Source organism: Brachyistius frenatus, unplaced genomic scaffold, assembly GCF_029030835.1.
Source record: "Brachyistius frenatus isolate BFR_SWC_R1_liver_20210118 unplaced genomic scaffold, ASM2903083v1 Contig_21, whole genome shotgun sequence".
Lineage (NCBI taxonomy): Eukaryota > Metazoa > Chordata > Actinopteri > Embiotocidae > Brachyistius > Brachyistius frenatus.
In genome coordinates, this window is record NW_027210620.1 from 2,076,945 (window position 1) to 2,089,853 (window position 12,909).

Genomic DNA, 12,909 nt, shown 5'->3' on the forward strand with positions numbered 1-12,909 from the left:
AGACCGAGAGTCTCTGCGTGCAGCCTCACTCAACCCTTCTCCTGCACTCCGGCGTCGCTCTTTGAAAACTGGAAGTATATACTCAAGCTCTAAACTCTCTAGCCTCCAATTTTCCATTACCGCAACATAATGCGCGCCAGGCTCCGATTGCTTTAAATCAAAATAGTCCCTCCAACCTACCACACGATCCTCTTTCCCTTCATAATGCTGTGAATTGTGAATGAGGCACCTAATTACTCCTTTAATCAATCCGGTGATTAATTAACCCATCAGCTTTTGTGTTGTTAGTATATCACCACGCTTACAGGGAGCCGGCTTCTTCAATATGCAAAGATTTTTTTTTTTTCTACCCAAAAGTACATTTAAATAATGATGAATTAATTAACAGAATCTAATGGAGATTTAAAGTGGGTGGGATTTAGTGCCACCCTCTTGCTGCCACACATTTGCTTTCTTTTTTTTTTTTTCTTCTTTTTGCCCCCGCCCCTCCTCTCAATATTTCTCTCTTTTCTATAAGAGAACGGGTTCAGAGGTAAGCTTGCCCCTGATCCTATTGTTGTGCTAAAGGAGCACCCGGTGGCTCACCAAGTCCTGAGGCATGTCTCTGCCTTCTCCACGTCGAGTGCCACACTGTCAGCCTTCCCCCACCCCCCACTTTTTTTTTTTTTTTGCCCCCAGGATCGCACTCTGATGCCAGCGTTTCTGATTTAGAAATTCAGCAAAGCCCTTTTCTGCGCATGCATGCTGAATGGGACACATTATGGTTGAATGCAAAAGCAAAGCTAAGGCGGAACACTGGAGACAATTAAGAAACTCCCCCCTTCCACTGAAGACATAAAAGCCAGATCGAATTAATTTAGAATTTTTTTTCTTCCATTCATTCAACCAATCGTGGATGCATATTGCAGGCATACAGGCCAGCCTTAAGAGGAAATCTCCTCATACAGTGTTTCTTTATTTATTTTCTCTTTATTTCTTCAATTGGTGGGGGGGGGGGAGGGGGAGGGAGCTGCAGCACTCAGTGGTCTGAACCGATTCCATATTTGCATCCAAAACCACAGTGTTAGTCTTTTTCCTCTCTCTTTCTTTGAATATTTGCATACGGAAGCCCACCACCAGATGTTTATTTTTAGGCTACGGTTCAAGGACTTACAGCACTCTATAACTGAGGGAATGACTTGGAAAAGAGAGACATTTGAAATAAAAAAAAAAAAGAGAAAAAGACAGAGGAAGTGAAGCGGAGGCAGAATCGTCTGCTGTATCTTTGTGCATGCAGATCTATCTGGGCAGATTTAGGCCTTTTGTTTTCCTGTAGAGTTTAAAGGAGCAGAGTCGAGGAGCAGGTTGCATATCTGCAGACTGCAGCCCGGATGTGTAAAACACACGAGCACCATCTTTGGCAAAAGATGTGTCAGCCCACATACTCTTACCACACACAAATACAGTATATACTGTACACTGTACACTCTCTCTCTCTCTCTCTCTCTCTCCGAGTGATCAAGGAACAGTGAGGAGAGGAGAAAGGGCTGTTTAAGAATTGCATTGTAAGACGATCAGTTATGCCGTCCTCGGCATGAATGCATCAATCAAACACTAATGCACACTCACTGTAATCTCTGAGCAAGCACCCGCTAATCCCCAGTGAGGCTCTCCACTTCAGGTGATACTCCCCGTGCAGCTGCGCTGCTCAACTTGACGGTGTTGCTAATGTGCTCATTACTGTTCTGCTGAGCTGATTATCATCCAATGTAAATGAACGCAAGTTTCGCAACGCTGTGCAGGTGCTCTCCCCGTCACGCGTGTCTCGCCACCTAATCACTTTTGTCCTTCCTCTTTCTTGTCTTGTTTATTTCCTCGTCCGTAACCTTCACTTTTTTGTCTTCGTTTTGTTTTGTTTTTCTTCCGTCGCCTCGTTTCCCTTTTGCTGACCCGACCTTTTCTCCTGCTCTCCAGCCCCTCACACGGGTCTGACCACAGCCGAGTACTACCACCAGATGGCTCTGCTGGCGGGCCACCGTAGCCCGTACGCGACCGACCTCCTCCCGTCTGTGGCGTCCACGGCCGGGGCCAGCAGTGCCAGCGCCCTGCACATGGAGTATCTGCAGGCCATGGACAGTAAGTCTGCACCGATCTGAACATATAAACAAACACAAACTCCTCCCGAGAGGGGCTTCTCATAAGTATTGGTTATTATGACACGAGGTTCAAAGCTCTAACCAGATTCAGCAATTTGTTCGAGAGGGAGTTGAAGGACACGGGAGGTTTTTTTTTTTTTTTTTAAAGGACAATTATTCATTATTCTGTTTTTTTTCTTTGTTTTTTATACATCCATGTTAGGTTTGCACTGTTGCTAGGAAAACCGCATCTCCAAAAAATATCAACTTTTCATGAACTGTTTTCTGCTTTTTCACCAAGCATTTTACAGATAATCCAATAGGCTTTTAAATGGTTTGTTTAATTTAGGAAACGGGATAAATTTGTCATAAAGGAGCACTTAATCCTTCATTCTTTTCTACAGAATTAAACACTACCAAATATAGAGATGTGTGGTTTTCATTGGACCAGTGACTTTATGCATTTTTTGAATGCTTTTATCCAGCCCATTAAGCACAGATTTGTTGATCTGCAGATCAAACAATGTCTAAGCATCTAGGTTAAAACCGGGATTACGTGCGGTTGAAAAGTGAAAGGTTTTTACACCACTACACACGGGGGCTATATTGTAGTATGTGTCAGGTCCTAACTACCGAACGAAATGCTGCTATTATTAGAAATGGTGTTGAATTAACAGATTTGGAGTCTACGTTCTTATGAAAAATAACAAATTTAGCCCCGCTACTGAAGAGACACCTACCACATCCGTCCTTAGTGGTATAGCACCTTGAAGTACTATGGGTACCTGCACATTAAAGCATGGGTGGCCCCAGAGGGAATTCAACCATTAAATTGCGCTTTTCACAATGCACCTATACTGTACTATATATAGATCGAGCTACACCTCAACCATGGCGAGGAGGGATCTGCAACTTTTACTGTGACACGCTTTAAATGAGCTATTGTCTTATGGTGTTGGGCTCGGGACTGTGTGCAGAGGACTTATGCTAATGAGTTATTTTAAAGTGTAAATAGGAAATTAAACGCACACTGAATCTTAGAAAGGTCGGACAGCCTCACCCCGCTCCCTTTGATGAGAATGTATTTAGTCAGGCAGACGCTGCTTTCATGGAAATCCGGGGTGAAGTTCCCCCTATTCCTCAGTATAAACTAATTAAAACTAGCCAAACTTCTGCGGGTATCAGAAAATTAATTGCTATTAAGTGGGAATTGGAATGTCCCACCATTCATCACTGGAGAAATCCTTTCTTCTGTGTCACTTTTTAAGATTAATAGACTGAAACAAAACAATTAGCGGCTAAATTTAAGTGGAGATGCGGCGCTCCTCACTTAAAAATCGCCTGTGATCATTGCTGGTAATAACTCATCATGTTTCAACAATGTGTGTTCCTATGCCTGAAAAATTAACACTTTAAAGCTTTGGTGGATTTCAGGAGAAAAAAAAAACATACAAAGAGCAGAGTCTATCAAGAGGCTTTCGCTAATAATCTGGGCTACCATGTTACTGCAGCTATTTTAGTCTATTTCAAATCAGTGTAATTACCTTCAGAGAGAGCTCTGTTAATGAAACAATGGGCCTGTCCTGCCTATTTGTGCTTTAATGGGCTATTGTCTACGTTTGTACAGCCTAATTAGCAGCATAGCTCTCATAGATCACTATGACCAAAGTCTACGCTACTCTAAGGTCTTTATTTGTGGTCCGTATTAGCTAATTTACGTTTGTTTTTTTTCCTACTAATAGAAAGTTGTTTTTCATATAAACAAGTTGGCTTTTAGTCATGTTTAAACATTGTAAACACTGCAACTGTTTCATATAAGCGGATTAATTGTAGCTATTAATTATAAGGTAACACCTTCAATAGGTTTTGCCTGTAAAGCATTTATAGGCAATATAAACATTTAATAATTGTAAATAATACATTATAATGTAGCTGTAAACAGATGTTTATTAATCTATTTGTCAACAACTGTAAGTCAGGAGGGGACTTACGGGCACTTGTATGTGGAAGCTGGTGTGTGAATAGATTGTAGAAAAACATTGCAGTAACACAGTTTTTAAAATATAAAGCATAACTTCATTGAGAAGTGATAATTGCTGACAAATGAATACACATATAAAAATGTCTTACCTACAACTTGCTTTATAGTGTGCTGTAAACTATTAAATACACTAAAATATAAAAATGTATTTCTTGAACCGTATGTTTAGCAAATAACTATCTATTAAGAAACACTTGATCTTCACAATTACAAAATAATAGCCATTTCAGAGCAGGATAATAGTGTAACAGTGCATTTACATCTCCATGTCAAGTTTTATATTGCACCCAAAAAAGAAAAGAAAAAGTGGGCAGTCTTATATTTATACTCCATCCCTCCCCTGTCGTTGCGTCCCTCTCTGGTGGCCCCCCGTTGCGTCGCTCGGGGTTCAACCCCAGTTTTGGAGCCAACTTTTATTTCCACCGCCGTCAGTCTGGCCTGTCTGAGCCCTCCCCGGCCATGAGAATTAATGGCGCGGCGAGTAACCAGCCATCCCGTCCATAAATCAAGAGGAAATTAGAGGGACAGTGCCGCTACGAGCCGGGACGCTCCTCTCTCTGTCTCCCCGGTTGGCCGATTTATCATTTGGGCTGTGCATTAATAAACACCACTCCCATGAGGCTTCGCAGTGGTGGGACACGGGTCCTGCTCCTCAGCAATACCCCCCCCCCGCCCCGCCCCCTCCCATCCCATCCCCTCCTCCTAATTCACTACAAGTGGAGGCTGTCCCTAACACTCACTTCAGCTTGTGTCAGATGTGTGAAATTTGGGACGTAGAAGGTTGGATTTGTTCAAATAAGAAGGATGCGAGATCTTTTTGGCTGAAGATAACATATATGATTCTAGCTGGATCCCCAAAAAAAATCTGTCATGTGACAGACTACATTGTATTTTGCTATTGTGTGTGCTCAAGGGTTTGCATATGTGCACATCCTCCCCAGCAGCCCCCTTCACGAACATAAAGAAAAAGACAACAACAAAAAAAAAAAAAAAAAAAAAGAGAGAGAGAGATGTTCCATACAATGACAACGTAAAGGGGTTGTGTTGCTCTCCATACAAGCTTCATGCCGGAGAAGAAACTCAGGCCTACGTATGCCAGAACACCACCGCTGCCACCACAGCGCTATCCAGGCACACGCATCCACATCCACACACTCTGATTACCATGTGAATGGAGCGTTCTGTAATCGTTGGATGTGTCAAACGGGAGATGGAGCATTTACGTTTGGGAGATGGATGGATTGTGGGGGACGTAAATATGGGGGTGGGGGGTATGAGGGGTTCGGGGGGGAGGGGAGGGGGTTATCGGGGCTGCGTAAGCTGGTTTTGTTTGCCTTTATAAAATAACTCAAAATGTTTTATTTCCAAGTCTTGAGTCACAAAGTCATTGTGTCAGTTCACGCACAAAAGCACGACATCCCCTCAGCGCCCCCCCCCCCCCCTCCTTCCATCTCTCCCTGTTTTTCTCTGTCTTGTTTGTGACATCTCCACGTGAAAAGACAACAAAAGTCATGTTTTAATCTCTACCCGTGGCTCATTGTATGTGCAGAGAGAATGGTTGTGCCGTTTCCGCCTTTTACCTTTTCAAAACCCCTTTTAGTATTTCCAGTCAACACTGATTGCATTTGAATAACGAGTCAAATTGGACTTGATTAAATATTACCATACACAGTCAGAGCATTTCTCCAACATAAAAGGCATGTTTTCTCATGGATGAAATGCAAGCAGTGCATCAAGTGACAGCCGAACACTCATTCAGATGAGCCTTTTGTCTAATGATTGACAAAAATGTCATCTGTTAGGGTTAGATTAGGTTAGAGTTTGGATGAAGTCAAACAGGAAATCGTGTGTAAACCGGGAAATGCTCTTCTCTGATAATTTCTTGGAATTTAACTGATGCTTTTCTCCCCCCCCCCCCCCCCAAAAAAAAAAAAAAAAAAGACAAAACGAAGGAGCTGATAAGGGTTCATTTACAGTTGTTAAGCTTTCACTTTCACAGCAGCCACTTGGCACTCATTCCTTTCCTGGAACCTTACTCCTATTCCCTCTGCTTTCAGGCTCCCGTTTCTCGAGCCCGAGGCTCCCATCCCGACCCAGCAGGAAGCGCCCGTTGCCCATCTCGCCGCTCTCCGAGCACAGCTTTGACCTGCAGACCATGATCCGCAACTCTCCCAACTCCCTCGTCACCATGCTCAACAACTCCCGCTCCAGCTCCTCCACCAGCGGCTCCTACGGTCACCTCTCCGCTGGAGCCATCAGGTAGCAGGCTGTGTTTTGAAAACTTCCCTGCATGAATTATTCTTAAAGATTTCAGGTTATTAAAGTTATTTTTATTTTCACGGGCTGATGTCATAAAGGTTTATCTCTGCTTGGACGTGAGACTTAAAACCTCCTGAAAATTCCCATCCCTAATTTTCTTTCAACGTGGTCATTCAGGAATTAGCATCCGCCCGTAATGTAATCAAAACGGCAGAATCTCCCCAGGAGGGATTGATGTCGTAAATGACTTTCTAATATCATTGATTGGTATTTTCCATACAGCATCCTTGTTGTGGAAGACCTATGTATTTCCCTCTGGATGCTACCATATTATTCTGCACTATCAATGTCTATGACAGAAGGTTAAAGAAAGTGTGTGGCGCAGTGTGTGTGTGTGTGTGTGTGTGTGTGTGTGTGTGTGTGTGTGTGTGTGTGCGTGTGTGTGTGTGTGTGTGTGTGTGCGTGTGTGTGCGTGTGTGTGCGCGCTGTCCATGTCAAACCCCCATGTGGGTGACGATCTCCCAGCCAGCGAGTCAGCCGGCGTCCCCGGCGGCTTGTGTCAGTCATCCAGTACACCTCGTGGAAACATCGCATACATCACGCCCCGGTACCGGAGGATCGCAAAGGGAAGCAAAAGAAAAGAGTGGAGACGGGAAAAGGAAAGATACATTGCCCCACCCACAGCCATTGATCAGCAATCTGTAAGAAGAGCCTGATCAATCATGCTGCACACTCAGCCACTGTCCAAGTGACAGGGCCCAAATAGCCAGAGCCAACAGACTGATGAGTGATTTGACAAGCGGATGGGCCCCCAAATGTGTCTCGGCCCATTGATTTCCACTCGGCTCGTAATAAGATCAGCAGACATATGGGTCGCAGTGAGAGCGAAAGCGTCGGGGCTCAGGATGAATGGAGGCCACTGCTGTTGAGCCACACAGATCTGTGTTTATCTGGCGGTTCACCAGTGGTTTTACAGACCCCAGAGGAGGCTTGGTGGCTTCTGGGGTCAACAAAGTTAGCTCAGGTTGTGGGTTAATAAACTACAGAGGAAACAACTCTCCTGCGCAGAGACTGAGAAATAATTCTGCTTCACTTCCATGGCTATAAGATACACTGCAGATTATTTATCATCTGTATCATTTGCCCAGTGGAGGAATGACATACTGCCTTACAGAGACCACATGATAATTCACTGTGTTAACAAGCCGAACACCTCATTGGCAGGGATTTGCCGACAGTCCCGTGGTTCCAGCATTACCACACCGTCTCCTGTCAGATTGTCCTCAGGGATGAGGAGCTATCCAGAACAATCCATTTACTCACTATCTTTCCCCCTTTTTTTTTTTTTTTTTTGCCTCATTGCCTTTGCAACTGATGTTTTAGTGAAGTTGGGACTTTAGTTTTATGATTATTTTATACACTATAACTGGTCTGCCTTCCCATTTCCTTCTGCTCTCTCCAGCCCAGCGTTAAGCTTCGCCTACCCTCCGACCCCGGTGGCATTGCACGTGCACCAGCAGCTAATGGGTCGTCAACCGGGCATCGTGGGCTCCGCCTTTGGCCACAGTCCTCCCCTCATCCACCCGACGCCAGCCTTCGCCACCCAGCGACCCGTGCCTGGCATCCCCCCATCCGGGCTGAGCGCCAGCGAGCGCTCGGCCATCTCCAACGACTCCACACAGGTGAGAGCGGCGGGCCGGCGCCTCTGCGATTCATCATCACGGGTAATAGATAGCGGCGTCGCACGCCAGCCGCGTCTTGAGCGAAACGCAGCGAGCTAACGTGGTACAGGCAGGACCCCCCCCCCCCCCCCCCTCGGTGCGCTCCTCTCCTGGGAGTTTCCTCCTACTTGTGTTGTCTCTTGTTTTTTAGACTGCCGAGCGCGGCCCACAACGTGCCTGCAGCAAACAACAAGGGGCTTGTTAGCATAGAATCCCACCGCTGACTCCATTAATCACGAGAGAGAGAACAAGGATATAGAAAGGGAATATTGACATGGATGGATGGATCCGAAGGGGCTTTTTCTCTCCTTCCTCAACCCCTTACTGTATGTGCGGGCCCACGTCTGAAGTAAATATTCAATGTTTATTACCCATCCACCCCGCTGTTTCCCATTCCTTGAATTTTTACATTATCACAAATGAGGCCTCATTCAAATTGGGCGCACCAAAATTGCCTTTCCTGAATAAACAGAATATTGCTTCGGGGCCACAGCTGGATATCAAAGATAGGGCAAATGTGTTCCATGTAGCAGAGACTGAGAGGTTGTCGCGTCCGGTGAAAAACTCAATATTATGGAAAAACCATTTTCAGGAGCAGAAATCCAACAAAACCCATCTCCTTTCCAAGAAGTTAAAAACTCCTTGGTGATTCTTTCAGCAAGCTCGGTATGCAACAAGAATTCCCCCAAGAGCACATTTAAGCCGGGGCCAACGTCAGGTCATCCATTGGCTGAATTGGTTCATGAGTATGTTTTAATTGCAATGATTAGGGTAGCTAATGTGATACACTGAATTGCATAGTTTTTCATTAACTCAGTTAAAGCTCTTATCTGGGACTTGGGATGCAGGAATCATTATAGTTCAACCACAGTTGTTTTTTTTTTTTTTCTGGCTGATTAAATAAATGAGGGATTGACTTATAAGCATCACATGCATTTTTAATAAAACTATAAAGGGATAAAACCAGAAATATCAGGAAATTAAAAAAAAAAAAAAAATGTAATTATCCATGAAGACAACACAATGCAAGGCAGCGGACTGGTTCTTCTGGCCCACAGGTTTATAATCACTGAAAAATAGAAAATTATCCTATACTACCATACCTGCAGCATTGAAACAGTTTTGTGTTATGCAGCGAACTATACGCACTCATAAAACAGTCTATAAGTTCATGACATTGAACACTACAAAGTGCTCCTACCAACATTTATAACATTATAACCAGAAGAACACGACGGCACACAACAATTTGTTTTCGTAACAATAATAATTGTACATTTACAAAATTGACACTGCTGAACAGCATGCTGGGTAGTTGACCAGGTTGCATTAAGAGTCTGTTAATAGCCGGGAGAGGCTCTGTCGTGACATTCAAAGCACAAACAGTAGTGCTTTGTGAAAGGCTGGACAAGAAACGTGCAGCAATGTGCTGCAATATCCGAGTGTTTTGCGAAATAGCAAGTCAGGGAGGAAAATGAATTTACAATACTTGTGACATTTAAATGTATGAAATACTATTTACTCTTGACAGCATAATAAACCACAAAACACCAACACAAAAGCCCAGTCATTAAAAAAAAAAAAAAAAAGTACTGTGAAAAACACTGTGTTGCAAGATTGGTGCTACCGGGGTCTCTCCTGGACACAGATGACACGCTCAGTCTTACGTTCAGGCGTAAAATGCTTTTATTTGCCCGGCCCATACACTAACGCCCTCATGCAACCGCTTCCTCCTCAGCCTTCTTCTCCCTGCTCCCCTTTATAGGGGAGAGCTCATCAGTCCACATCCAGCTCAGCTGTGCTCATCAGTTTGTAGTCGGCTCAGTTGCGCTCATTACACCTGCCCGGTGTACTCCTCCCACTCTCCACCCCCCTGCAGCTGAGCTAACCACACCCCGTCACCACACACTGTTACGCTGCCAGAATCGTAAAAAATACCAACCGGTACGAAGTCAACACGATGCCACCGGAGGCTCAAAATGATCAAATCCTAGTTGTAAATGCTGAAGTATTTTTTTTTTCTTTCCACAGGCCAAACCAACGAGTGAATCCGCTGTGAGCAGCACAGGCGACCCGATGCACCACAAACGCTCCAAAATGAAACCGGAGGAAGAGTTGCCGAGCCCAGGCGTGTTGAGCGTACAGGTGGGGATTGACTTCACTTATGAAAATGATCAATATTTATTCTCACATACCGAGTCCATTGGCATACTGAAACTATCTGTCAGAACCGTTTCATGTTTTGGCAAAAACTAAAACACTAAATTCACCAGTTTGGGATTATTTATGGATTTTTTTTTTTTTTTTTCCACCAGAATAAGGAACCTATATAAATGCTGGAAACCTGCCAAAGTGGCTACAACAATAAACCAGCCACAGTGTGTATTTATATACCTGCATTTGGCTGCATGTTGGTGTTAGTTTCCCACCCTGCTCTTATCAGTTTCCGAAGCGAAACAATCCATTGATCTTTGGGACACTAGAGGGAAATTGTTTTTTGCTTTTGTTTAATCAAAATTTTAAATGGCTGGATAAAATGAAAGAGAAATGTGATAACAGTAAGTGTTTGCATGTGCAGTAAAAAAAAAAACAAAAACGATATTCAAGCAGCAGCGGATACAGCCCGAGGTGTGAGTGGAAGTCCTGCCTCTCCTGCATTAGCCCCACACCAACTCCCTGCTCTACTCAAGCCTAAACTGTGACAGTGAAATATGTCTGAGCTAACAGAGCAAACCTACAGCAGGAAGAGGGGTTTAGATTCCTCAAATACTCGCCCCGGTCCTGTCGTATAACAACCTCCCAAATACAGAGTGGGCCTTTCGGTGCAACATTTCCGCTCTCTGCACTTTTCTCCCATGCAGGCCAGACGAGGCCACGCTCACAGGGCCACCGCGGGCAAGACTTGTAACCAATAATTTTTTGGGGCTTTGCCTTTCATGTGAGAAATTGCTTTTATGACAGGTTTGCGCAGACTAAAGTTGGGAGGGAGTTCCCTTTGCTTGTGCACTATTATCTGGATCCTGATATTGAATTACACCGATTATTTTATTTGTATACAGTGTTGGTGCCATGATTTATTTATTTATTTATTTTTTTGCTATTGTTATTCAGGATCATCCTGACGGGATGACTCTGGTGAAGGAGGAAGGCGACAAGGACGAGAGCAAACAGGAGCCAGAGGTGGTTTATGAGACGAACTGTCACTGGGAGAACTGTTGCCGTGAGTTTGACACCCAGGAGCAGCTAGTACAAGTGAGTACTCTCAAACACACACACACAAAAAAAAATCTCACTACATTTCAAACCTACTCCCAATATATTTGATAATAAACATGCACTTATAATATCATTATATCACGTGATTTTTTTTTTTTTCATATACATTTTTTTTTTTTTTGCTGTAGCTTAATAGTTCCTATATGACGGCATGGAGTTGATTTTCAAAACAAAGAGACCAACTATCAACTGTCCCAACAACACAACAGATGCAGTGTTACGACAGCTTGAGCCCACATGTGCACAGTGGCGATTGTTGACTTTTTTCAAAAGAGGTCTGCCGTGGTGTTTAAACTCACACACACGACACAAGAAGGGAAGAGTGTACTCACCTCAGGATCTCACGTCGGTCAGGGCCTCTGTAGTTGTGGTTCATGTGAAAAAGCCTCCGTGATGTCCGGCTCTCTCTCTCTCTCTCTCTCTATCTCCATCTCTCTCTCTCTCTTGACTTTCAGACTGTAGATCCACGGTCAATTCATATCCAGCGCTCACATCATGCCTGTGGAAATGACAGGGTAGTTTTAACCCAGGAGCAGATGGCCGCCGACCTCTAACCCTGGTTCTGTTCTGTTGGAGGTTACTTACAGTTTAAAGGCAGTTTTTTCTTCTTTTTTTTTTCTTTCCAGTGTTGGAAGTTTTTTTTATTTTATTTTTTTATTCCTGTCCAAGAGTGGGTTTTTTTTTTCTTCCCCCTTTGAATGGAGCTAACGTGTTGTGATTTGCACGCTATAAAAAAAAAAAACATTCAAAATTGACTTAAAATAGAATTAGCCGCTCGCGTAAACAACATCTCTGCGGGCTAAAATATATGCCGTTTTAATGACGGGACCTCCGACGCGCTCTCGCGATACTTAACCCCCTTGAGATTATGTCGTACTTTCTAAAACGTTTTTTTTTTGTTTTTTTTATCTAAATACGTTTTGCCTATGTGAATTGTTTAGTTTTCACGATAAAAGCTCTGGGTTTTAGGCCAAATCTTGGTGTTGCAATTGCAACTTCGAGCCACCAGGCGTCGCCAGTCTTTGGCGCACGCTCACTGATTAGGACCTTTCACAATAAAGGTTCTAATTATACGCACTGCTTTCAGGTAGAACTTGACTTAACAATAACGGCACAGGACAGCAAATAAAATGGCTTCCGCTATTCTCGTAGAGCCAATTTCAGTCCCTGCAGGCAGCTGATATCTGCCACAAAAGCTCTGAAACACCAAATGGCAGACGGACACAGTTAACAAACAGCTGGTGAACACAGTGGAGTATTTACAGTGGTAGCCGAAGAAGTAGAGTTCAAATGTGAACATTTTTAAGTGCAATGTGCAGCGGCGCACGACTCTAAATGAAAGGTAAAGTTTTCCATAACTCCTGCATGTGTAACTAAGTTATTATTTTCAATGCTTTAGACAGTAAACTGAGCATTTGCTAGCTGCTCTTTGGCAGATGATTTATATTTTGGGCAGAGGAGTGTTCCCGCCTGACCTTAGTTCTCCTCCAGAAATCTG

General features: G+C 43.8%; 1 protein-coding gene across 1 annotated transcript in view; it reads left to right on the plus strand.

The window, feature by feature from the left end:
* gli3 (GLI family zinc finger 3) overlaps window positions 1–12,909 on the plus strand; it is a 101,971-nt gene that overhangs the window by 75,501 nt on the left and 13,561 nt on the right. The window contains exons 6-10 of the mRNA XM_069696454.1: window positions 1,954–2,115; window positions 6,213–6,414; window positions 7,877–8,096; window positions 10,167–10,280; window positions 11,247–11,387. Coding sequence (XP_069552555.1) covers window positions 1,954–2,115; window positions 6,213–6,414; window positions 7,877–8,096; window positions 10,167–10,280; window positions 11,247–11,387 — 839 coding nt within the window. The remainder of the gene's footprint in view (window positions 1–1,953; window positions 2,116–6,212; window positions 6,415–7,876; window positions 8,097–10,166; window positions 10,281–11,246; window positions 11,388–12,909) is intronic.